Source organism: Drosophila bipectinata, chromosome XR (assembly GCF_030179905.1).
Source record: "Drosophila bipectinata strain 14024-0381.07 chromosome XR, DbipHiC1v2, whole genome shotgun sequence".
Classification (NCBI taxonomy): Eukaryota; Metazoa; Arthropoda; class Insecta; order Diptera; family Drosophilidae; genus Drosophila; species Drosophila bipectinata.
Window position 1 is genome coordinate 25,496,705 of NC_091735.1, and position 25,698 is coordinate 25,522,402.

A 25,698-nucleotide genomic window follows, 5' to 3' on the forward strand; every position below is an offset into this window, starting at 1 on the left:
TAACATTTTAATTACATAATTAGTTGCGATATTAGCAAAATAAAAACAGAATGGATGGGACGGGGAAACAAAGTAAGCGACTCGCCGCAAAGGTCAGAATATTAATGGTTCGTGTGACGGGGGTTGACTCTAAAGTTACCTGAATAAAGGTTTAGTGATGGTTCAAGCCCAGGAGCCTACAAAATGAGTATGCTGATTCAAAATGTTCCTACATATGCTCCTATATCTTGATGATGCTCGACTTCTAGAATCGCAAGGGAATCTGCTCCATTTTTGTGCTCGCAACTCCCTTTTTCATTTTAGAAGGGGAGGAACCATTTCCATTTCATTTCAGCCATTTGTTTGGTTTTTCTCTCCCCAACTGCTGCATTTCCATTTGATTTTTGCATAAGATTTGCCAGCAAAAGGAGAAGTGCCCACAGAAAGCATGCTTTGCCCAAGAAGCTGCTGCTTCTGGCTGCAAGAAAAAAGATTGCAATTGAGCGACGGTGGCTGCTGGTTTGGATTTTCATTTCTTTCTGGCTCTGGCTTTAACATTTTAGTCACGTTTTCGACTTGGATGAAGTGGGGATTGGGGCGCTGGGGGAGTGGCAGGGCAAGGGGGCGTAACCAACATGGCGCAGCAAGTGCTTTGGCAAAAAGCTGAAGCTGATTTTTATTATTTCCCATTTTTTTCGTTGCCTGTTGGATTTTAAAAAGTTTTTTCGCTTATTTTTTAGCCTCTGCGCTGATGTCGAACGAATTTTTCACAGTTTGTGGCTCGGACGACAATGGTCAAAAGTTTGGTTGCCATTTCTGCTGTCTGCTGTGGCTGTTGTTGCTTCTGTTTCGTTGTGGTTGCTTCTGTGGCCTATGGGTACAGTGGGTGTGAGTCTGGTTTTCAGGGAATGTATTGTTGGGAGAGTTCCACTGTATTCCTCCTGATGACGGTCAAGCAGCAGCAGCTGGCCAACAGAGTTCAGTTTATTTGTTATTTTTTTCCAGGCTCTCCCCTTATTTTATACACATTTTTTGGGCTGGTCTGTTGGGTGTTGCCAGGAACGGCCCATCGACCCGTGAGGAAGCTGCTCCTGCTGGTGCTTCGGTTGCTTCGGCTGCTTGCATTATAAATGCAGTTAGTCTGCCGGATTGCGGAGAAGCTGGAACACAATTATATAGCCTTGGAGTCTTGAGGTCTTGGAGTGCGAGCGCGGAAAATGTTGTGCAAAATGCTTTTTACGTGCCTTGGCTGCAACTTTGCACTTTTCTCTCCGCCTGGGCACTTTTCTGCGGTCAATGCCTGGGAAAGTGCTGGGGGAATTGGAGAAGCGAGAAGAACTGGAGGGAAGCCAGATCTGAGACAAGAGAGACCCAGAGAGAGAGACAGTGCCTAGAGCCGCCGAGAGACCTTCGCTCCAGTAGCGGGCAATTTTTCACATCGTTACATAAATTTCAGCGAAAAATAAATGGCCAACGGTAGCCAAAAGTGCACTCAACAATATTTAAATTGCGACACTTAAGCGGCAGCAACAACACCACAAACACCAACAGCAACAACGTTGTCGGCGTCTGCAAACAACAATTTGTCGCTTTTTAAAAACGCGCCAGAAGGCACGAAAAATAAAGTCGGGATCCACCAAGGTGCCGGACGCAGTGGACGCATGGTCACGGCGGACACGCGGACAGACGGACAACAAAGTACAAAAAAGGGAAAAATAATAAAATATATGAAAACGCAGATGAGGCAGAGAGTGAGAGCCGAAGAAGCAGTAAGGACATTGAATTAAATTCTATAACCTCTTTCCAAGCCAAAACCATTAATGTTGATAACTGAAAAGTTATAGTGTTATCCCAATGGATCTAAACCTCTTACAGAAAGCACATTAGTTCGACTTTGCAACGCTTTTGTGCAGTTCATTGAGCTTTGAAGCAACCTGAAGTCTCTGTCCGAGCCCCGCCCTCGTGCCCCATCCCCGCCAGCTCCTCCTCGCCCAAGCCTCGCTCCTTTCGTTCCGATCCGTTCCGTTCCGTCTATAAACGTCTATAGCCTTCATTAAAAATTGTCTGCAGCGGCATGAAATGATTGATAACATCCGTCAATTTTGACATATGCGGCAAGGTCTGGACTCGAGACTTGCAACTTGCCAATTGTGATGATGTTGCTGCTGTCTGTGGATGTTGGTGTTGTTGCTTCTGGTAGGTAGGATGTTCGTTATAATTCTTGCCTCTTCTTCGGGTTCCTTTTCCGTTCCTTCTTTTTGTTGTGTGCCTTGTGTTCTGTTGGCGAAAATGAGTCAATTCGTCAATCAATCAGTGTGTCAGTCGCTCATTTATAATGGCCAAGCATTGCTGTCGTTGCTGCCTCTTCGGGCTCGGTTCATTCATTCATCGGCCCGGTTCCGTATCAGTTTGCTCGAGGCAGTGGCTACTGTCCGTGGTACGGGGCGTATGAGCAACAAAACGAAAAAAACAAAAAACCCTGATGGTTGGGGGCAGACAAGACCCCTAAGCTTTATTAATGTGGGTCATTTGAAGAGGCGGTCCTTCAGGAGGGAGGACGAGGCTGACTAAGAGCTCGTGTTTATACGTTTTATTTGTTAAATATATTTTAATATTATTCGTATGGCATAATCGCATTTTTCGTTTGCTCTTCGCTCGCATATCTTACTCCCACTTCCTCTTCCCAAGCAGGCCGCCATCCTCCTCTCAGATCTCCTTCCTTAGCACCTCCACTCCCATCGTCTTCCGTTGCCCGCCTCCTCCTCGGCAGAATGTTTTAAAACTTTTTGAATGAAAATAAATTTTCACACACAACTTTGCTTTTTATTCAAACTCCTCTGCCTCTGCTGCCTTCTTTTTCGGTTTTCTGCATTGTTTCTCTGTTTTTTTTTGTTCTCTTGTTTCTTGAGGTCTTGTGTTTATATATTTTTACCCGGTCACGCCCCCCAAAACAAGCCCCACCTGCAAATGTTTCCCAAAACGGAGCTAAAGTTTCTTCTTTGAGAATTTGCTTGCTATACCCTTGTAGTGGGTACTTTAACTTGCCCCAGAAGCACATCTTTAATGGACGCGCACTCCGAAAGTAGCTCTAAGAACTTGGAAGTCCACTACAACTCTTATGTGACCAAGTTCCTAAATGAGATATGTCGTAAGAAACAGCAAGGTATTCGGAAGGGATTCCGGCATTTCATTCGTGAGTTTTTCAGTTTTTAGTATTTTTCGTTTCCCTCTTCTGCGGTTATTGCCTTTTGCAACTCCATTGACTGATTGACTGCAAAAGGAGGCAGCCTGTTCTGGTCCTTATGCAGCACCCGCTCCAGCTCCCCGCGCCGTTGTCTCTCTCTATCTTTTTAAGGCTCAAGTTTCTCAGGCCTCGAGCACCATTTTGGCCTGGCCTCTATCATTATTCGGTTGCACTTCCCTCGATTGGGCTTATTCACACAGGGATTCGCCCGCGATTGTGCTGGTGTGTGTGTGTGTGGGGATATTATATATGGTGCCACGCCTTCAACACCGCCTTTTGTGGCAGAACTAACAAGGTGGAAGATCCCTGGAGAAGATCTTTGCACAGCGAAAAAATCGGGTACTGTCCAGGTACTGTGCAGAACTATATTCGAAAGGTACTGCAAATAGTGCTTAAAGTGGGGAGTTACCTACTTTTTTGAGGGATTAGATGACTGGATGAGAAGCCTCGGGCAGTTGCAAATTTGTCTAACTCAAAATGCAAAGTGCAAATTGTATATCCCCAAATGTTTGCACCCGTGCAAGGCCACGCACCTGGGAATTGCTCATTTGCAGGTGTGCTACCTGCAGGGGGCGAGTGTGTGTATGATGTGTGCCCCACATACACGTGCAAACTTAATGAGGCAACCAGAGCGAGGTGCTAATTTGCGCCTCGAAGGATTTTCCGACGCACAGTTGAGTGCTCCCTCCCTTTCCCCGTTCCCGTCTCCGTCTCCTGGCCATTTGCGCTCTCCCACTTGTTTTCCGCTTGAATTGGTCAGCACTCCGCCCTTATCAATTAAAAGGTCACTTGGGGTCATGCCATAAAATAGGGTGGAGGAACTACAAACAAGTGAATTATTTAAAAAATGTATTTTATCTATCATTTGCAGGTCGCAGTGAACCGCCCGTTGGCGTGGGCGATCCCTGCGCCGGCTGCAACAAACCGATCCTCGACAAGTTCCTGCTGAACGTCCTGGAACGCGCCTGGCACGCATCCTGCGTGCGCTGCTGTGAATGTCTCCAACCGCTCACTGACAAATGCTTCAGCCGCGAGTCGAAGCTCTACTGTCGCAACGATTTCTTCAGGTGAGTTTTAAATTGGAAGGTACAATCTAAATGTTCCCAATGGACATCTTTCTGTCTTCCGGAAATCAGAATCGAGGCAATTATGCCAAGCTTTCAATAGTGCCTTTGACTCTTTGGCTTTTGTTTTTCTGGCGTCCGTCGTTTATTGTCCGCTGTCTGCTGTCCACTGTCCGTGCGTTCCGTTTGATTTCTCACTGCCACCTCAAGTTAAGGGCTCAGCTAATTGAAAAAAGCGACGGACTGAATGAAAAACGGATCAATGGGATGAAAGCGTTGGAGAGAGCTCCGGCCGGACAGGCGAAAGCAATTAACATGCAAAATACCAGGGCTAAATCAAAACGAAATCAAATCCGGCCACACACAGTTAGCTCCTTGATTTGCCAAAGGGAAGGTGCAAAAATCATCGGTTCTTGAGTGGCGTCCTTCCGAGGTCCTGGCTATCAATCAGCGCCAGCTGGATGGGTTGACAAAAGCTATTCATAGGGCGGGTGATGAAGAGTCCTGTTCTGTTCAAGGCACTGGCCGAATAAATATGAAATATTGACGACTAACCTCTTCTTTTACCTCTCAAGGCGTTACGGCACCAAGTGCAGTGGCTGCGGCCAGGGCATCGCGCCGTCGGACCTCGTGCGGAAGCCCAGGGACAAGGTCTTCCACCTGAACTGCTTCACCTGCTGCATCTGTCGCAAGCAGCTCAGCACAGGGGAGCAGCTGTACGTGCTGGACGACAATAAGTTCATCTGCAAAGACGACTATCTGTTGGGCAAGGCGCCGTCCTGCGGCCACAACTCTCTGAGCGGTAAGTGTTATTAGGTCTCTTTTTAAGAAAAATGAGGAAATAATCGGCAGAAAAGAATCAATTCAATGTAGACCGTATAGCCCCTGAAATGCTAGACTTTCAGTTTCGGTAGGCCAGCCCCTCAGTCTGTACAAGTTTGTGGTCTAATCGGGGCTCCATAAATCTTCCTAACTGGCCTCCAACTGGGACTCATCTTTGCTAATGATGTCCTCCGCTCGGCACTTCACTTGGGTGGCCTGAACACTCATATCTCCGATTCCATCGCCAATAAATACAAAATTACGCATACGACCCGTGGTACGTGCGCTTTTGGGTGTATTTAGACGCAATTTGTGCAACGTTTTTGCCAAAATATTTTAATTTCTGGCGCAGCTTGTCTATTTGTTTGCACTAATTGTTTATCGTTTGGCATAGAAATATTTGTCATTCAAATTACCGTGGGAATAAAAGAAAATGTTGCCGGCATTGTTTTACCTTTTGTTGATGCTGTGATGATGTCGATGCGATGTTGTTGCTGTTGATTGTTGATTTTTCGGAATCGGGATCGGGAGCACTTTTTTGACTACACAAAGCGTATACATATATTTTTTTTGTTTTAAAGCCGGGCCCCCACGGCTCCCGAGCCGTGCAACCGGACGGTGCGGGCTCTGTTTTCTTTGGTAATCCCACAAAATATTGCCCACACACACTCCCCATGTTGCTGTGGCGGCTGGCTTTCTCTTGCAGCAGCAAAAGTCACGGACTAAATGCTCGGCAAATATTGACACAAATCGCATAAATAAAACAAAGTCATGCATAAAACAACAGGACGCAAGTGCCGAACAAGGAGGGCGAGGGCGGGGCAGGAACTTCTCGAGATGAACATTACTTTCAAATTCTTTTTTAAAAGGCTCGAGTTGCCAAACAACAGTGTCCTTAAAGCCATTTGCGACAATTTCGCTCGCAAGGGAGGGGCATCAACTGAAAACGCATTAAAGCCAGAAGTCGCTGCAAAGTGCAGACCACCCCCACACCCTTCTGGCCATGGAGGTCTCTTTGTTTACCCCTTTCCCTCGTCGGGCAAAGTTTTACAGTCGGAGGACGGAGGGCGCAGGACGTGGTGAGCTGAGCACGTGTGTGGGTTAAGCCTTAAAGTTGTGTCGGGCCGGGCTGTATAATTACTCGACGTTGCCGACCAAAAACGGCAATCGAATTAAAGTTTTAAAGGCAAGTCTACGAATTAAACGCGCTGGCGGAAAAAACTCATGCATGGAACATGGCCACGTTGATATCAGATTATCCAAAAGCGGGTTTTTATGATTTTCACGCTTCACTAAAGCCCATACATGGAGACTCTTGATGGCTTTAGCTCTTTCCCATGGAATATATTTCAACTGAAATGTATATTTATTCTTTCCGGCAGTTTTTAGGACTTTAAAAGTTGAAATTTCTCTGCGTCTCCGTTTCTGTGTTTTTGTGTTTCCTCCTCCAAGCGAACAGACATTTCTCCTTGGCTGTCACACGCAGCAACGCCTTCGACTTCGACTTTGGCTTCCAGCCACCTTCCTTCCATGTCCATGTCCTTTTCCATAATTTTTTTTTACAAAATATATAAAATAAAAACATCAACAAACTGGCGGAGGAACTGAAATATTTTCGCTGCTGCTGGCAAAATATTTTCGTAGCATACTTAACGGCGTTAAATATTTCAACGCTGCCATTTTTCCTAGACCCCCTCCTAGCCTCTCTTCCGCCTCTGTCAGAGAAGTGGGGGCGAGCAGAGTCTCTCTCGGCAGCGAATGAGAGCGGGACTCTGCGCTCTCTCGCCCGGCCAGCACCTGCGCAGTGGCGCCCGAGCATCGAAGGAGCGAGGGAGACAAAGTTAGACAGAGAGGCTCGGCGGCGGCGCTGCCGACGTCAGCGCAGGCAGAACAAAATGGCTGCGAGCCCCAAAAAGTAGGCAAGTCTCTCCCCCCACTTCTCGGGCCGGAATCCTGCCCTCCCCGTCCTGCCTGTGCGAATAATGCAATAATAATTCCTTGTCGGCTTCAAAAAATGCCTTAATATTTTGCCAACTACACAAAAAAGGATGGAATAAGGCGCTAAAACGAGAAACTAGGACTTGGTTTATTGGGGGAAACGGGAATTCTCGACCGCCGCTGCCCCGACCGCTGCAGCGATGCCGGCTGCTCTGCAGCACCGCAGCGACGGTCGGCAGCGACGCCGAGGCGAGCCGAGCGCAGGTCATTAATGTTTTGATTTTAATTGCGTTAATTACGTGCAACGGATTTTTCATTTGGCCAAAATGAAAGACTGTTTTTCGTTTGAGAAAGTGCTAGTATCAAGTATCAAGCATACGCCGCGTGGTCCGGCGGCGGCGGCCGCTACAAAGGAAGCCCAGCTCGGAGAACGGTGTTAAAAAAGGCACCATAAAAATTATTATGAAAAATAGCTCCCGAGAAACAGCAAACAGCATTTTTAAAAGGAAACACACACGTCTTGCTGCTGTTGTTGTCGTTGTTTGTGTGGCTGATACTGCTATACTGCTGATACTGGCCCTTCAGTGGTTGTGCTTCCGATTTTTTTGTTGTTTTTTGTCACCGCTCTCGACGCGTCAATTTATGGCTTGTCATATAAATTAAACTGTTTGCTGTGCGATAAACAACAACAATGAATGGGCCGGCGTAGCTGAGGTAATAAATCAGCCGAGGAATAAAAAACAAGGAAGCGACGAATACAATGTGCAATCAAGTAAACCATTCCCGATAAGGCTCGGCCGAGTGTACGAAGAGTTAGTAACACGTATTCAAATATTGCATAAATACTTTGGCCGGAATCTTTAGGCCCCAGCGGAAGGCTAAAACCTGGATCATCGACAGCGACTAGCGGGTGCGTCTGGTGCGAGTCGGTGCGAGTGTGTGTAATGACCCTTAAACGACCTTAACTTGGACTTTGGCTCTTGTTTTTGAGGGATTCTGTTGTTATTTTTATGATGCCCGAAAAACACAATTTTTATGAACCCACACAAAGGCCACCTCCCCTGCCCCCGCCCACGCGCTGCTTCCTGCTTTATTGCCCTTTTCTGCCTGTGTCCTGTTGCCTACTTCGTGTGCTTTGTTTGGCCAAAAAGGGTCAAGCCCATATGGCCAGAAGTCTCTCCTTTGCAAGATAACCAGATGGTGTCCTTATTTGTCTTCCGCCTGCCTTTTAAAGCCAGTTGCTTTTTGGAAATGCAAACTTTCCGTCTTCCGCTGGAGAACCATTTAAAGTGATTTAAATTTCGAGGCCTGTTCTAACCCACTCCCCACGCCGTTAATCCCTTTAAGGACTATCCCTAGTCCGCGTGTCCTCCGCCCGCCCCCAGGCGTGCTCAACCACATGAAATATACCGCAGATTTACGGTTGTCATTTTGTCGGCTGGTCACGTAATATAGTACTCTTATTCTTGATGGGAATGGCCAGGGGCAGGAACAGGGGCAGGGGTGGGGGCATGGGTTCCAGCTACGCCCTTGGCCCCTGAACCCGCCCCGTCTCGGCCCGCCCTCGGCTTCCTTGCGGCTGCCACTTGGCTCTAGGATCTGCCTTTTTTATTTGCACTTTCGGTTTGTGCAGCGGTGGCAGTTTCAGTTCGTGTACAGAGCCACACATATGTACACTCCGGTATATACACATTCCCTGGTTTATGTACGGACTCTAGAGGTTTTTTCTTTTTTTTTTTTTTTCAAGCTTGCAGCTTGAAAAGTTTATGGCTTTGGCTGCTGCGGCTGTGGCTGCGGCTGCCTGTGGTCCAAACAAAAAGGGAAAAATAAAATAAAATAAAAACCAAAGAAAAAATAAAACCGTTAAAGTTTATTTGACATTTACTTGGGCTATTTTTTATTTTTATGACTCTCCGGGCTGCTTTTTTCTCTTCTGCTTTTTATATACACGGACTGACCACAATGCTGCCAATGCCCATCCCCCCTGCCCTTGCCCCTGCCCCTGCCACGCCCCTCGGCCGCCCTCTGCTCGTTTTCTCGCCCGCTCTTCGGGGATAATAAATTTGCGGCTATTTTGGGGCCACGAATTTAATACTTTACCGATGTGCGATAAAAAAATATAAAGAAAAACTCGACCGAACCGAACTGAAACTGGAACTTGCCACGCCTCCCGCCCTGGTATGCCTAGTACGGCCTCTAACGCCCTTTCGGCACATTCGTAAATCATTTGGCCAAGTGCGTGTGTAGTCTGGATGGCTGGATGGCTAGGCAACTATTTTCCATAAAACGCGCTTTGATTTGTGGCGTTCGAGGGCCAAAAAGCGGAAATATGCAAGGTTGTGAGGTAGCGGAAGTGTCGCCATTTTAGCGGGAAGTGGAAGAAGAGGAGAGTGGCGGGAGAGTTCATAAATCAAGTCAGTAATAATACGGGGAATTAATGGGGACTGAGATGTGTTTCCCACTCTAATGTTTTCCAATATAATCAGACTCTGATGTGATTCCTTTATCGATTCTTTGTTTGCTCAAAATTTAAACTTGAACCTGTCTCGCCTGACCTACTCCTCCCCCATTCCCTCCCTCTAACCTTTTGGCCCATAACTCTTCCTCTAGCCACACACTCACTTGTCGCCGTGGGCTCGGTGTTCGGTGTTCGGTGTTTGTTGTTACTGTTCATTGTTTATTGTTTATTGTTTATGGGGCATTTGTTGAACGACTTGCGCGCCTTAATGACAAAACTCGTAAGGCCCGAAATAAAACGAAAGCGAGCCCGGCCAGGAAAAAAGTCTGAAAAGGTCTCCGCTCCTCTCATTTTAATGTCTAACTAAAACGACTAAACGGACGGGGCCAGGACAGTGGAGAAGGGGGCACGGGGTCGAGGGTTAAGGGGCAGGCATTTGATGATGTGTCGGGGCAAATTACGAGAGGCGTTAAAACTAGAGCAAAGTCTTTTGACTTGAGTAAACTTTAGTGCCGAAAGCGGACTCGTAACTTGTCCCATAAATCTTCAATCAAAAATTGAGTGTCTCCCGGGGGCGTGGCTGGGGGCAGAACAGGGGGACAGGAGGGAGCGGAGGGGATTAACTTGATGAGCAAACAAAATCAAGTCTCCTGATAATGACAATGAGAGTTTTCAGTTTTTAGTCTCCGGTTGTGTTTGCTTTTTTGTGTTTTGCTGTCTTTTTTGTGGATCCCCCATAAAAGACTTTAAGTGCAGCACTTTAAGGACCCCCCCCTCCCCCTCTCCCTCTCTGTTCTATAGAGATTTACGATCCGAGGAGTTACTACATAGAGCCCTCCATCCCCCTCGCAATCGTGTCATATTTCAAGCTTGGCCCAACATTTTCAGCATCAGAAAAACTTGGGAATCGGAATCGGAAGAAAAACCCCTCAAAAAAACAGGAGTAGGGGTGGTTGGGAGGCAGAGATAAGAGACGTCGACAGCGACGCTGGCAGCGCCAAAAGAAAGGCGGGCCTCGGGCCAAAAACCCAAAAAAAAGATGGCAACAAACGAAATGGCCAAAAACGAGATGGCAACAGAGAGAGAGAGAAAGCCAAAGATACACCAAGCACACCAGGGGGGGGCGGCTGTTTGGGGGAGACGGTGGGTGGCCTCTTTGGGGGTGGCTTGCTTTGGCGGATTTGGCGTTGGCGGCTGGCTAAAGAAAACAGCGGCAGCGGCAGCCACAAAAAGCGAAGGAAAACGAAACAAAAGGCGAAAGGAAGCTGTGTGTGAAAATGGGGCGAACACTGTGGTGCGCCAAGGGGGTGGCGGTGGCAGTGGCGGTAGGGGTGGTGGCAAAGGACTTTATTCTGAGGTCGCAAAATCCAACTGTCGAAACCAAAAGCACGCAAAGCTTCACAAAAACTGCTGCAGGTGGCATTTGCCAAGGCTTCCGCAGAAAGAGACAGCGCTTACACAGTTGGCCAGAAAGAGCGAGAATGCGGATGGAGGAGGGGGCAGGGGCTGGGGCTGGCGAGGGAGAAAATCTAAGGGTAGCCATGCCAAAATGTGAATTGAGGTTATGTATACAAAACGGAAACGGAAATGTGCAGAGCTTTGTGTGCAAAATGATGTCTGCGAGGGGAGGGTGCGGGTGTGGGGGGTTCTGTACAAGTGGAGAAAATCGAGAAAAGCAAACTAGAGGGAAGGGGAGCGGCAAGAGACTTTGGAGGAGTGTGAGGAGGGAGAAGCAAGAAGAAAAGCCAGGCAACTGGCTTAGGGCCCCCTTGAAAAAGCTTAGAAATGCTGGGAAATACTCGAAATACAAAATCGATTTCGATTCTCTCTCGTTTATTTTATTTACCCACCCACAGCCCCACTCCATGCCCTCCCCGGAAGCCCCCCTCGGCCCTTCCAAATAAAATGGCCGGCTCTTTAAGCTCTTAAAGAGTTTTCTTCCTGCCGACCGAGCCACCGAACCACCGACGGGGTGGCTTTCCTTATCTTCCGACTGAGATCTTTGCCATTGGCTGCCTTTTGCCATTTTTCCCTCGCCGGCTTCCATTTTTGTGCTTCCCATCCTGGACTCCGCACACCCATAATTCATATTTCATATTTATATAAATATGTGTGTGCGATATTTGTATTTATGTGCATATGTTCGGCGGAGATAAACGAAGAATTGGTTTTGCGAGAGGCTTGTGTGTGTCGTCGGGGTGTCGGGGTCGGTGGGCACCCACCAAAGGTCCTTTGTTTTCCTGCTTTTCCTACAATTATTATGGCTTCTTATAGATAGATGCTGGAGATCAGACCCCCATTCGAGGAGTAATCCCTCAGAACCCTAGTGACTGTAACCCACATTTATTTCACCTGTAACCGCTGGGGCAGAACCACTGCAGCATAGATGATAAGTACTGAGACCCAAACCCACTTGTTGGGGTCACCTGCCTGCCCTCCTTTGGCACCCACCAGCCTGAAAACTGAAAACCGAAAACCAGTTCCAGTATTTTACGAGTACTCCCAATTCTGTGTTTCTGTTTCTGTTTCAGTTTCGGTTTCCTATCTCAAAAGCCCGCACTTGGTGAGCAGTTAATGTTTATTTTATTTTTAGTTTGGCTTTATTTTTTACAGCCACTTGAATGGTATTTTTAATGGGCTTTTACTACCAAGACCGAGAGCCATTCGAGGCACTTTTGTTTTTGGCTGTGCCTTTGTACTCGGAGCTTGGAGCCGGGCCAGTGCCGGAGTCGGAGTCGGAGCCTGACTTTGGGAGTCACAGTTGTTTGGAGTCGCGTTTTTGCGTAATGCGCGTGAAAATAAAGTTTTACGCTTGAAAAAACGTTAAATAGGCGGCTATAAATGACATAACAAAACTCAAACTGAGAAAACACAAAACAGAAATCGGCAAACGGCAGAAAGAGCTCAGGACCCGCCTCGCCACGCCGCACGAAGGAGGAGGTTGGTTGTAGTATCGTATCGGTATCAGTTACCCAAAACTGGGAGTCGGCAGGCGAGAAGTTTTCCACGCCTGACTCACGCCGTTCGAACTGAAAATCCATCCATAGTGACTCAGTGAGGCGGCCCTCGGTCCGCTGAGTTTCTGACTCAGTTTCCACGCAAAAAATGTTTAAAAAATTAAAACTATTCGAGATTGCCGAGCTTATCGAAGGCCAGGTGACGGGGCGGGCGGGCCAGTGGGCCAGAAAAGTGGGTCAGCCTGAAATGCATTTTCATGGCAGCCCGCAACTGTGACAGTTTTCCTTTTTTTTTTTTTGTATTGTTTTGACTTTGCAACCTGAGATCTGCGAGAGGTCTTGAGAGATAGGAGCATAATTATTTGGGTCACTTCTGAGGGATCCAAGGCCCTCAGAAGGCCCTATCTCTCCTATCTCCTACCATTATTAAAATATTAGAAGAGTTACTGGGTTTTCGGGTGAGACTTTAGGGATATCGCTGAGATATCCCAGCCCACTCGCGTCCACTTGTGCCGCCTGCCACTCCCCCTTGGGCCAGGCCGCCCCTTCAAATGCACAAATCATTTGCGCATAAATTTGCGCAGATTTTACAGCTGCAACTTGGCGGGGCAATAAAAACCAGCAAGCTGTGACAATTTCCAGGGGTTGGGGCTGGGGATGGGGCTGGGGCGTCCTCCATTCCCAGGCGTGCCCCGCTACACTTCCACTGGCCCACGCCGGCGCTATGCAAATGTCACAAATGATAAACGCAATAAACATAAATAAATAAAAGCTTCGCGTGGCGATCGCGAAAGGGGAAGTGCCATAAAGTATCCCGGAGGAAAATGAAGTGAATGCGAAATTACGCGATAAAGAAGGCCCAAGGATCGGAGGCGCAGCGGCACGAGGAGGTGGGGCTGGCCGCTTTGTTGTTGGCCTTATTTATTAGTGTCACAAATCGTTGGAGTTAATTCCCTTTATTCCCCCGATGCTGCTGCATTTTATGTGTTAATCGATTTGTTGTTGGCGGCCAAAAGTTTATGGCCAAGCATAAATTCCGCTGGCCATATTTGGCTGCATTTTTTCGGCCAACAAATTGCGAGTGTGATTTACAATTCGGACCTGGCCCCTGGCCTCTGCCTTTCTGGGCGCTGCACGCAATCCATCATAGCCAAAGAGGAGCCGGAGCTCTGACAAAAAACCAAAGCGACAGGCCAACAAAACACGTCAGAAATCTAGCAAAGAAAACAAAGCCCGAACAAAACGCTGACAGACGATTTATGGACAAACAAATAAAGCAACAACAACAGCGGCAACATGGCCAAAAGTAAACTCGACCAGAGAGTACAATTTCAGGGCCGGGAGGAAGAGATTCACTTTGAAATTGATATATTTGACAGCGGAACCCGAAACAGTAATAACAAAATTTGGTTGGGAAAACACACAGAAACACAGAACCGATATCCGAACCTAGAGGGAAAAATCCGTTGGAAAACAGAGGAAAATCTCCGCTTTCAAAATGCAAAATAATGAAAAGAATAGTTCGGCTAATTGGTGAACTTAACTGGGCTTTGAAAGTGATGGATTCGGAGCCGGGCATCCATCAGCGGCTGATTCAAGCACTCCAGTTAGAAGAGGCCATCAGAGACTAATTTACTTTCACTTTCTGTGGCTGGAAGGCGATGACCCCGCCCTAAAGCGCCCAACGCCAAGTCGTTTTGCGGAAGTTCTCTGCCGGATCAGAGTCCCAGATGCGGATCGATTTTATTGCTCGTGTCTTGAGCCCAATAATCAGGCCATAAACGGGGGCACTGGAAGAAGTTTACTAACCTTTGAGGTGTCGTATACTCTCATGGGAATAATCCCCCGATCGGTTTCTCGCTGTGTAATTTCGGGTCTTTTGTCATAACCACAGAATCCACCGCCACCGCTGCTGTGGTTTCGCCTTTAATCCGTAAAAAGATCTGTTTTACAAATCCCCCGGCGGATGGCTGGCTGACTGGCATAATAATCTAGGCGCGCTGATCTCTGATCTCCGGTCTACGGTCTACGGTCCCCTCTCGCTCCAGATCGCGTGGGCAGGTAGACAGAGTTGTTTTGTCCCATTCGTCAATGATCCGACAGCAGACCGCGAGATCTGGGTCTGTATGGGTCTTGGGACTGGCATCGGTATCTGGTATCTGGTATCTGGGATTGTGGATTTCGGGCCCGGCTTAGGCTCGCTTTTCGACACTTTGTTTGGCACGGCTCTAAGCCAATTGTTAATCGCTCTGTTACCAAAAGATGGGCTCTCCCCGGCCTGGCCCGGCCCGAAACGGGACGGGAGTAATCCCAATTGACAAAAGTCAACAAAGCGCATTAATTCATTTGCAATTCCAGTCCCGTGTGCGCGCGTGTGTGTGTGGTCTTTGTGGTTGGCTGTCCCCCGTGTGGCGGTGTCAACATATTTGTCCTCGGGTCCAAAGGATTTGCTGATCCCAGGATCAGTTTTGCACAATGGGGCATTGTGTATACGTAAGTCTTGTCCGGAAACGGAGTTACCATCGTGGTTTTGGCAAAGTTTTCCTGCTAAGATGGCCAAGTCTCCCTTGGAGGGCCTTTAAAGGCGGCCATTTTGTTAAGGGGCCTTTTGGGTTGCGCTTCTCCAGCTTGTTGTTTTTGTTATTGTTGTTCCTGTCAGTTGCTTCGTCGCTCCGCGAAAAGGAGTTCACCTTTCGTCCTTTCAGTTTCGGTTTCATTTCTTTCCATTTTTGAGCGGCGACGCGTTGAAATGAAAGAATAACACAACAACACACGCAATAACAATAAAAACAAAACGGTTTTGGCAAAGGCGACGCAGCCGGGCCAGGACATAAGCTTGGTATCAATTTCAAAGGGGGGGGGGGAAGGGATGGGATGAGTATGTGTGTGGAAGGACGAACAGGCCCACAACAATTTGAAATGCAAACAGGCAAAGGCACAGGCTCAGGCACAGTGACAGGGACGAAGGACGAAGATTGAGGCGCTTGCAGGAGAAGGGGTCTAGCGAGTACCGTGAGTACGGCGAGTCCTGTGAGGAGGCAAATCCTTTTCGCACAGCTCAACGCGTTCGCAGGGGAAAACGCGCGAGCCTCAAAAACGAAAATCCTGTTGCTTTAGGCACAACATCCATCCCCCTTCCAGTTTGCACAAGGGAGAGGAGGTCCTTTCGTCCTTTTCGGTCTGGCTGGCTGGCTGGCTGGCTGGCTCGGCTCGGTTCTAAAACCAACACAACCCAGTACAACATGCCAAAAAAGGATCACTTTACAAATGCCCACAAAATGCGGCCGGTTTTCCTTGCCCTCATTGCCTTTGTTTTTGTTATTGTTATTGTTATTGCCATTGTTGTTTGTGTTATTGTTGGAGAGTTGCTGTTGTTGTAGGCTGTCGCTGGCGGCAATGCCACAGAATAACAGCAGCAACAACAATGGAAGGCAGGAGTCGCTCCGAAAGGTAACAGAGCGTACTTGCGATACATATAAATATTTTTCCTCCTTGCCTGCCAAGCAACCACCCCTTTGCCCAGTCTGCGCCTCAGACTCCATTCTGCGTCCTCCATTCCTGAATGAATACAAAAAAGAAACTCCTTGGGCATTCAGAAGATGTGTGTGGAGAGGTGCAAAGGTGTGTGTGCTGTTTTCGTAGCTGCCGCCTCGTTATGCCAATCAAAACAAAGATTCCCACTGCCAATATGGGGTAGGAGCCGAGCCTGAGAGCCGGCAATTGGTCAGGAAGACACACGCTGCACTTCTTATATCACAAGAAGTGTGAACTGCAGGAAGGATTCTCTTCTGAAGGATATCTCCCGAAGAAGTTCAAAAATTATACAATTCCACATTCTGCAAATAAAAGGTCGTTTGCTTTCTGTTTGCTTTCCTTGTTGTTTCCCCATTACCGGTCCTCGTAAAGGACTCGTAGGGATTCCCCGCACTTGGCAGCCTTCCTGCCTCGTCGTTTTGATTTTCCAGGCAGGAGAAGAACTTCAAGTTTATTGTTTGCAGCAAAGTGTCAAACAAAACGAAGTTCGAACTCAGGGAACTTGTCTGATTCGCCCCTTGTTTTCCTTCCGTCTCCCGGCTGGCTGACTGACTGGCTGCCTGGCTCCCTGGCTGACTGGAGGCGCTCAAAACATCATCAGGAGTCAAAGTCACAAAGGCGCACAGGACTCTGTTCCTGACACTTTGAGCGGCGGCCACGAATTTCGAGACAGATATGGATGAGAAGGCGAAACCTGGCAACTCCCCGCCCAAGAGCCACGGCAACGACAAGTGAATAAAACAAATGTCAGGGCACTGCAAGAAAAACGGAGTAATTAGAAGGTAGACTCCATCTATACTCTATAGATTCAACCTTAAAGACACCTCTTCTGCCTTAAATGACTCGCAACTGGCAAGTTGTGTTTGTCTGTTGGTGCGCCACTATTTGCGAGGGTGCAACATCAACGGCAACAACAAATACCACAACAATTTGTAATGCCGCATCAAAGCGTGAAGAACGTGAACCAGTCAACAGAAGGAGCCCTTTCCAGGGCGGACTGGGTGGAAGAGGAGGGAGTCGCCTGTGTCGTGTTCTGCACGGTAATGGGGTTGGGCGGCGACTTCATTTGGCCAGCGAGGGTGGTCGTACACTTTACACTTGACTGGGCATGCCAAGTGGCCATATCGGAGGTTGGGCGCCCCATCCCATCCCCCCACTCCCCCCACAAGGGGCTGAAGGGCGGGCGGCCAGACGGTCTTAGCCTGTTTGTCTATAAATTTTAAATGTTTGTGCACGCAACACACAAACAGAAATTAAGTGCAAACTGCCCTGTCCTGCCCTGCCCGGCTGGGGCAGCAACTTGAACAATTCCAACAACTTGGACAACTCTGGACACTCATTACGGATGACCCAAGGCCCCCTGTCTCCCGTCTCCTGCCCGGAGCAAGGATGTGTGTGCTTGTGACCTTGACATGACGTTGGCCAGTTTGTCGCTCAAGTGGCACTAAATGCCAGCAGACGACGACGCCCCAGCAATTGATGACTTTGAAAAGAACGGAAAGAACGGCAGAGCCAAAGTTTCTCCTTCGGAAGTCAGTTAACAAAAAATTCTTTCGAAAACGAGGGGGGTCTGTCAATGACGTGGGGGAGGAGGTGAGTGGTAATTTGGGAAACGCGATTAAATATTCCCTTTGTGTTCTACAGGATTGAAGCCTCAACTGAAAGCCCCGTCGAATCGAATATCCACAATCGGTCATTGGATCCCAGCTGCGATTGGGATTGCGATTGCATAACAACCCGCTCGAGCTGACACTTTTCTTGCGTAACTGTCATGTGCAAAAAAAAACCGAAAAAAGGAAAATTATTCAGACGGGAAAACATAAACCCCGACTAAAAAGAGCAGAAGTATATATATATGCCCGCTCGCATATGCTGGAGGATGAGCGACAGGCAGTCAGGGGATTAGAGTCGTCGTCACTAAGCCGCGATCGGGGTGTGCCATCCACAGCCGCCAAGCAGGGGCTTACGGGGGTCAAAGGGGATCAGGGGAAGAGCTCCAAAGAGACGTCAGCGAACGTCAATGTACATGACACTCACAGTGCGAGTAAATCCCAAGCCAAGCCGAGGAGCGAAAAAACGAGAACCAGGTGTACGAGACACTGGGAGAAAACCCACATCTAGAGGAACCTCATACCTATACCTGAAGTGTGTGCAGGTGCTGTTATCGAAGGTCCACTGTGGGGCTGGGTGACAATTCAAAACAGCAACGCACTGACGGGAATTAACCTAATTTTGCAGTCGATGAATGGGAGAACGAGAGTCGAGGACCAGGAATCGAGCATCCGCAGTCCAGAATGGGCAGATTCTTTACAGGAATACATGTACTCCGGCCCGGTCTGTGTAGTCGTGAGGCGAACGACTTTCAGAACGCGCTCATGTAGAAAATCCAGCGATCTGTTCCACGTCCATGGCGCATTTTTCATGCCGCACTACGTTGTGCACTTAATAGTTGCCCATAAACACGAACCGAGAAGAAAAGGAACCAGCTGAGCTGTGGGGTTCCCCCTTCTTCGTGCCTTTGCCGGGGGGAGAGGCAGGGGTGGAAAATGGGAAAACCAAACCATACCAAACCATAGCACACCATTCCAAGAGCCCCCCGCCAGTGAGTCGATTTTTCTGCATCGTGAACCACATGATGCAAAACTAATTCGAAATTAATGTGTGTGCGCTTTGTCTACGTCGCCTGGTGTACTGTGGTGTGGTGTGGTGGTTGGTGGCTCGGTTCCTGGGCATCCTTGGGGTGAAAAAGCCACCCATCTACCCACAGCCACCCACCCAAGTTCCCTTCCTTTTCGTTGGATAAGCAATGACAGGTAGATTCTTCGACGAAACTATTTACGGAGCGCCGTAAACTTTATTTCGCAGAATGGGAATGACTTTATAGAAGATGATTGTAGGAATTTTATTCGAAAAGGGGGAGCTTGCTCTGACCCGGATCGAAGGACCAATTTAAAAGAATTTTAAAGGTTCGTCGAAATCGAGAAAAAGCAATCCCCGGAACAAGATAATAAATGCACACAATACAGGTGACAGTCACCTCTCAGCCTCTTCCGAGGTGTTCGGCAAAGAAAGTGGAATCCGTTCAGGAAAACTTGGAAGCTGTTGCACTTGACTATGCAAACAGGAGAAGTGCTGGAGGTCCACGAGTGAGGGGTTGTGGCACGAGTGCGGGACGAAAGGGGACCTTGCACAATGATGGATTCATGCCACCAGGCGCCAGTTGTTTATTTATGTGCCTGTCCTTCTGTTTGCTCGACTGTCAGCTCTCAAGGATCTTGTGTCCTCCCCACTCCCACTCCCACTCCCAGCCACATCCGCATCGCCGTCCGCCTGTGCACTTGTTTGGCTTGCTCCTGCCTCGGATGCTGCGGATGCGAATGCGGATGCGAGTGTTTGTCCAGGACAAACAGATGGGACAGGGTCAGGACGCAAGAGGCAGGGAAGAGGAGGCAGGAGCAGGGGCACGTTCAGAAGGCCACGAGGTTACTGGAAATATTTTTCTAAGCGCGAAATGAGTGTTTGAACTTTTATGGCTGCGGCGGGGGTTGCTTCAATGGCATAATTGCTATTGCTACAACAACAATTACAAACAACAACCGCCCGGGGGCGATGGGTGGAAGGGCGGCTGGGCGGTTGGATGGGCGGGGGTGTTGCTATTCAAGGGAGGGTTTCCTCAATTCCTTTCCTTTGCCAGCAATCAAATGAAGTGTTCCTGAATGGTTTTCAAAGTTAATTTGAGTGATGCTCGAGTAGGTTGTTGTTGCTGTTGCTGTTGCTGGTACTGACAACCCTCCCGTCCTTGGAACGGGGTGGGGACCGCGGGGTGGCGGTACCTTCGGCGTGTTTATTAACATGTGTTTACAACAACTTAAAGCGCCCATATGGAAGCGTCGCTTCCAAAGGTCTTTTGGGTGGTTTCGGACTTTAAACCGCCGCCACTCCCCCTCCGGACCAGTGGGTAAGCGATGCTGGTAAACACTTGAAGTCCTTTCGCTCCGGCGGGTCAATTGTTGGAGGACTTCGAGGACACGGAACACGAGGACTGTTTCTGCGACACTCGACCAGTACGCGACGCTCGACTGAACGAAAACACTCGAACGGATAAGATCTCGTGGGTTAACGCAAGACTGATATGGGTTAGGCGGGCCTGGGAGCACCAGATGGTGGGAAGTCTTCCTGGATTGTAGTTTTCAGAGGGGAATAGGCCTCAGCTCTTCATCCAAGGTAGGCTCTTTCAAATGAAGACGCTGCTCTTCGCTTTTCTAATCCATAAGAAATACGTCATCCCAATTACGATGCGTAAAAACCGAATCTCATCAGACTCGTCAACCTGCTCCTCTCCTGGATCGCTAGCTTGCATCCATCTAATTCGAATGCTACCCCCCGTGGACAGCCAAGCCGCGCTTGTGGCTTTGTTCCTGGAGAGCTGCTCTCGAGCATCTGCGTCGTCATCAGCTCCACTCATCCCATCATCTCAGAGGTCTGGACCAGGCTCGGAACGCGTTAAGCTCTTCCTCGTCCGGCAAGATTTTCTCTGCAGTCAGTCGATGTGACAGGTGGCAGATGAGACTCTGGTTCTGTTTCTGTTTCTGATTTAGACTCACATTCAGATTCAGATTCAGAGTGAATCGCAGGGTTTCGGGATCTGGTGCGCGGGGTTGCATCTGGTGCGGATTAGATTATGCATAATAAAGTGTAATTTATTTCTGGCAACTGTCCCCGGGGACTGATTCGATTTGAACGCTCGGCGCAAGTATGTGTGTTTTTCTGTCAGGTGCTCCCCGAGGAGTTGCGCCGAGATTTTCGATTCGGCACAGCCCGCACTGGAAGAAAACACTGTGGAAACAAAGCCCAGCCATCTCTTAATGCAGTTTAAACAAGTCCCGCCCCTTTCTTTTTCCGGGTGTAGGAATCGCTGATTTTGAGTGACACGTTTCAACGCTGCCCGTGTTCGGTCGTTTTCCTCTTATCTCCGAAGCTCAGAGCTGAAAAGTGGAGCGCGTGTCAGCATTTTGCATGGCCCGGAGCTCAAGTCTGCTCTGCTGCTCCAGAGATAAAGTCCCCGGGTTAATCAACTTATAGAGGAATCGGCGAGCAACGACTGCAGTTGACACGTGACCCGAACACCAGTCGGGGGAATAATAACCCGCAACCAGAAGCAGCTACTTAGACCATGAAATGGCGACACGTGACCCAGCCAGTCAGCAGTCAGCAGTCGGCTAAATAAACCCAATCTTAGTACCAGAACACAGAACCCACTCCCACTGCCAATTCCATTCGCATTCATAGTCCCTTCCCAAATCCCAGACAGCAGCGTCGTTTTGGGCTTAGCCCAGCACAAATATTATTTATTGCAATTGTATTTTAAGTGCCTCTCAATGGGTGCCTGGGTGCCTGGGTGCCCTCCCCTCCACGGCAATTTGTTCACGGAAATCTCACTCACTCAACTGATTTTACAGATTCATTAATGGGCTCGGCGAGCGAGGACGACGACGACGATGATCCGCCGCACTTGCGGGCCACGGCACTCGGACTGGGCGTACTGGGCCCGAACGGACCCGACTCGGCGGGCGGACCCCTGGGCACGTCGGATATATCAGTACAAAGCATGAGCACCGATAGCAAAAATACCCATGACGACTCCGATCAGGTAAGATCATCGAAATGGAAGCGCTAGTCATTAGCCCTCTGCCTCCCTGGCTCTCTCCTCGTTTGCCTTTTTGGCCGAGTAATGAATGGGGCGAGGAGTACATTGCCACTTGCATCTCTTCGCCCTGATGATGGCTCGGTGAGGTGGCTTTGTTGGGGTCTCCCCCTCCTCCGCCCTCAACGTTGATTAATGATTGGCAAATGATTATGAGGCCCGGCATTCGGCACTCAGCATTATACATTATACATTATACATATGCGTATAACCTCCATCTTTCCACGCAGGGCTCCTTGGACGGCGATCCGGATGGACGCGGCGATTCCCAGGCGGAGAACAAAAGTCCCGACGATGCCAACGGATCGAAGCGGCGCGGCCCGCGCACCACCATCAAGGCCAAGCAGCTGGAGGTGCTCAAGACGGCCTTCAATCAGACGCCGAAGCCGACACGCCACATCAGGGAGCAACTGGCCAAAGAGACGGGCCTGCCCATGCGCGTCATACAGGTGAGTTTTTGGGTAGTTTGCGAGGGTGTTTGGATGGGGAAGACCAAGACCCTGAATGGGAAAAGAGTGTCTAGTACTTGCCTAACTTCCCTACTCTTGTCACAATAGATCTTAAATAGAAGACTGCTCTGGCAGAGGCAAGTGTAGGTAGTTGGTTCCTCCAATCTATTCGAATTTATTCCCCCGACGGGTGACTTTGTATGGCGGCTTCTTCACTCCCCGATTTCTCGGAGATCGACCTCCGCGTCCGCGTCTTAGGCTGTGAGCATTAAGTGGAGTGGAGCTGGAGCTGGAGCGTTCCGTCTGCGTTTCATCAGCATAAAAAAGGCATAAATTAACCGCGCTTTGACTGAAAAATGTTAAAACTAAGGCAAACGCGGTCACCACCGGCCTCTCCGTCCCTCTCCGACCACTCCATCTCCCTACGAAATCATAAAAAATAGTCGGACGCGATTTTTGAACGTTACTGCTGCCGCCTTGCAACGCTTCATTGCTCGGCCAATAAAAGTAAAAACAACAAACCAAAGCAAATACAATAAAAAATAAAATTAATGTCGAAACGAGGGCGGACACAGTCACAGTCGCCGCATGGGCGTGGCAGCACCCAGACCATTCAAAACGGAAGTTCAATGCGCCGAAAACAGAGACTAAAATCAGCAATGAGCAGAAACCAACAGAACAAAGGCCAGAGCGCCTCGGATGCATCCTGGCCATCCAGCGCCGAGAACACGGGGTGTGGACTGTGGAGTGGAAAATGCTGGCCAACATGCAAGGCTGTGATTACGGGAAAGCAGCAGATTACGTGCACGCCGGCTGGTAATGGGATTAGAAAAGCGGCCAACAAATTGAGCATATCGCGGCTATATGTTAAGCAGCCCTAGTGGGCCGGATTATCGTCGGGGCCCCCATTAATTGAGGAAGTGGCTGCACTCCCGGACCAGAAACTTAATTGGAACTTAAGCAGGTGCCCCTTTGAAGTGCGCCGATGTGGCTTTCTGGGTAATGGCATTCGGATAAGCAGTGGGGTGTGAAAATGGTTTCCATTCGGTGGACAGTGGCTCGATGTCCGCCTAACTAAGCCATCACCTCGCCTCGTCATAATTTTGTGCTGACAGACCGCTTACCTAGGCCACTCCCACTGCGGGTCCGAGTCCTTCTGCTCCTGCCTTTCCCACCGTTAAACAGATGTTCCTCCTATTGAGGCCTGTCAGGGATACCCCAGCATATGCTCTCGATCTCGATCTCGGTCCTGACCGCAACAAGATCATTAGGTTAACTGACGTGAATTTTCCGCTCCCCTCTTCCAGCTGGCCGGCCCATTGTTTTTCGGGAATTTGTAGCCACTTGAAACACTCACCTCGATATTCCCATGCCGCTCAAGATGGGCACAGGTTCGCCGCGATTCGGCTTGGTTCTGGCGTTTGGATTGCGGCCCTCGGCCTCGGGTTCTTTGAAGTGTCATTGGTTACAGTTAAAGGATATTTAGGCGGCATTCGTTTCTTGTCGATTTGGTTTCTTTTTCCTCTCGTGTGGATTGCGGGGCTGAGCTGAGCGCTCTCTGAGGCGACAAGTGTGACACAATCAACACCTCTTTGGGATCGGTCCCTTTTCAGAGCTAAACGAAAGTGACAAATGCCAGCCAGTCGGAGCTGAAGTGCCGAGGCACCACCAAATCTTAATCTGCTCTGGAAAGGGAGCTGTCAGTCGCCGATGCATTTGCATCTTCATTAGGGCTGCACTCTTAACCCGCTCCGCTTCCCTCGCTCTTCTCCGTTTTTGATTTTTGGTTTCAGTTTGTCCCAATATCAAGGGTATCGTGTGTCCGTGGCCAGATACATGCATAGATATAGTCAGCTTCCAGCTGATTTCTATGGAAGTCGCTTTGAGTAACCCGATCCCCATCAAAGCGCCCAGTTCGTCAGCTCGTCAGCTCATCAAGATGGTAAGATGGTGAGAGATGGCAAGATGGGAGGGGAGCGAGAATAGCCCGAATCACTGCCCCTCTGGAGAGATGTCAACGAGAAAATTTGTACCCCATCTGCCGGTTCTTCTTTCCCGCCTCCGTTCTCTCGCTCTTCCGCCTGCTTGGGCGCCCGCCCGCTGTGAGTTTTATAATAAATTTTACAACAACAACAACAACAGCAATGGCATGGCACGGCAGCAGCAGCCCCAGGCACAGACCTGAGGGCATGACACAAAGAAGTTCTTAAGAACTTTTGCCGACACACAGCCAGGGGGCCGAGGGCGGTGGGCCAGAGGGTCGCGCCACGGGACACAAGTTCGGCCCCTCGATGGGCGCCAAAATAGGTCCGTCTCTCTCCTGCGTGAACTTTGACACAAAAGCGGTGAACTCGCGGCCAGAAGCCCACAGCCATTCTAGTTTAGGGCTTAAATACAGTACTCATTGCTGCACTAAGTCAGCGATTACCCGGCTCTGGCTCGCCTTTCACCTGAGAAAGCCAATACGAGTGATTCCCATGGAGGGCCCATAAAGCCCATAAAGCTATGAAAAATTAGGGGAATCGATAGGAGGAAGATGTATGGGAGCCATCAGGCCTATCTAAACAACATAACTACCAAAGCAGGGCATAAAACCTATCGCTCCACATAGGTCTCTTCAGCGGGGAAGGGGCTATCTATCGAGCACTCTTCTGGTCTGTCATTAAAAGCGGAGTGCCTCCGAAGAGTTATGGCCACGATTGTCGCCCGGGAAGCGGCCGAGACATTTTCTGGCCAGATGCCAGGTTCAACCTGTTCCACTTTCCTTGGGGGCTCGGGTTTTATTGTGCTTCGTTCTTCCCCGGGGTCAGGCCCTGTTGTTTCGTTTCTGGCCCGGCTTACGCTCCATTTAAGCTTTGAAAAATTATAAACAAATAAACGAAATCACACGGCCGACGGAGCGCGAGCGGCAGCTAAACAAATTTTTAATGTGGCATGCGCTGAGCTTGGCGCCAGGCTTTGGATACCCGCCGGAGATATCCATATACCCAGATACAAAGATACTGAGATACAAGCTCCGATACAGTGTGGTAGGGACGGCGACAGATGCGGATGCGAGCCGGACATTTGTCAAGTGCTGTCGCCGCCGTGCAGAGGCGTTTATTTGTCAACAGAAAACATATTCGAGAGCATTTCTCAGACTGTGATTTGCATTTGTCGTTCTCCGCTCCCCCACCCCACCCTGCCCTGCTCCCTGGGCCCTGATCGGTGAGCCGAGATTTATACTTTTCATATAAATTTTTTTGGAATCATTCGCTTTTGTCTGCTGCCTCGGAAGTTGACAAATTTCAGGGCCTGTCGTATAGAGTTTTCGTTTTCGGACTTGGATTCTGATTTGGATTTGGATTGGGACTCGGAGTTTTTGTTTTATGGCCAACTAATTAGTCAAAAGATCTGAACTGGGCTTTTATTAATCGAGCGGAAATTGTTTTGATTGCAGTGAGGCGGATGGGGGATGGGGGACGGTGGAGACAGCTCCAACTCCAACTGGAACCGCAAGCTCCGAAAAGTTCAAAAAAGAAGCCCGATGGAACCGAACCATTCACAAGC

General features: G+C 49.1%; 1 protein-coding gene across 1 annotated transcript in view; it reads left to right on the forward strand.

The window, feature by feature from the left end:
- Lim1 (LIM homeobox 1) overlaps positions 1-25,698 on the forward strand; it is a 44,546-nt gene that overhangs the window by 10,486 nt on the left and 8,362 nt on the right. Inside the window, exons 2-5 of the mRNA XM_017239292.3 lie at positions 4,095-4,290; positions 4,863-5,089; positions 21,456-21,646; positions 21,931-22,149. Of these exons, the coding sequence (XP_017094781.1) occupies positions 4,095-4,290; positions 4,863-5,089; positions 21,456-21,646; positions 21,931-22,149 (833 nt within the window). The remainder of the gene's footprint in view (positions 1-4,094; positions 4,291-4,862; positions 5,090-21,455; positions 21,647-21,930; positions 22,150-25,698) is intronic.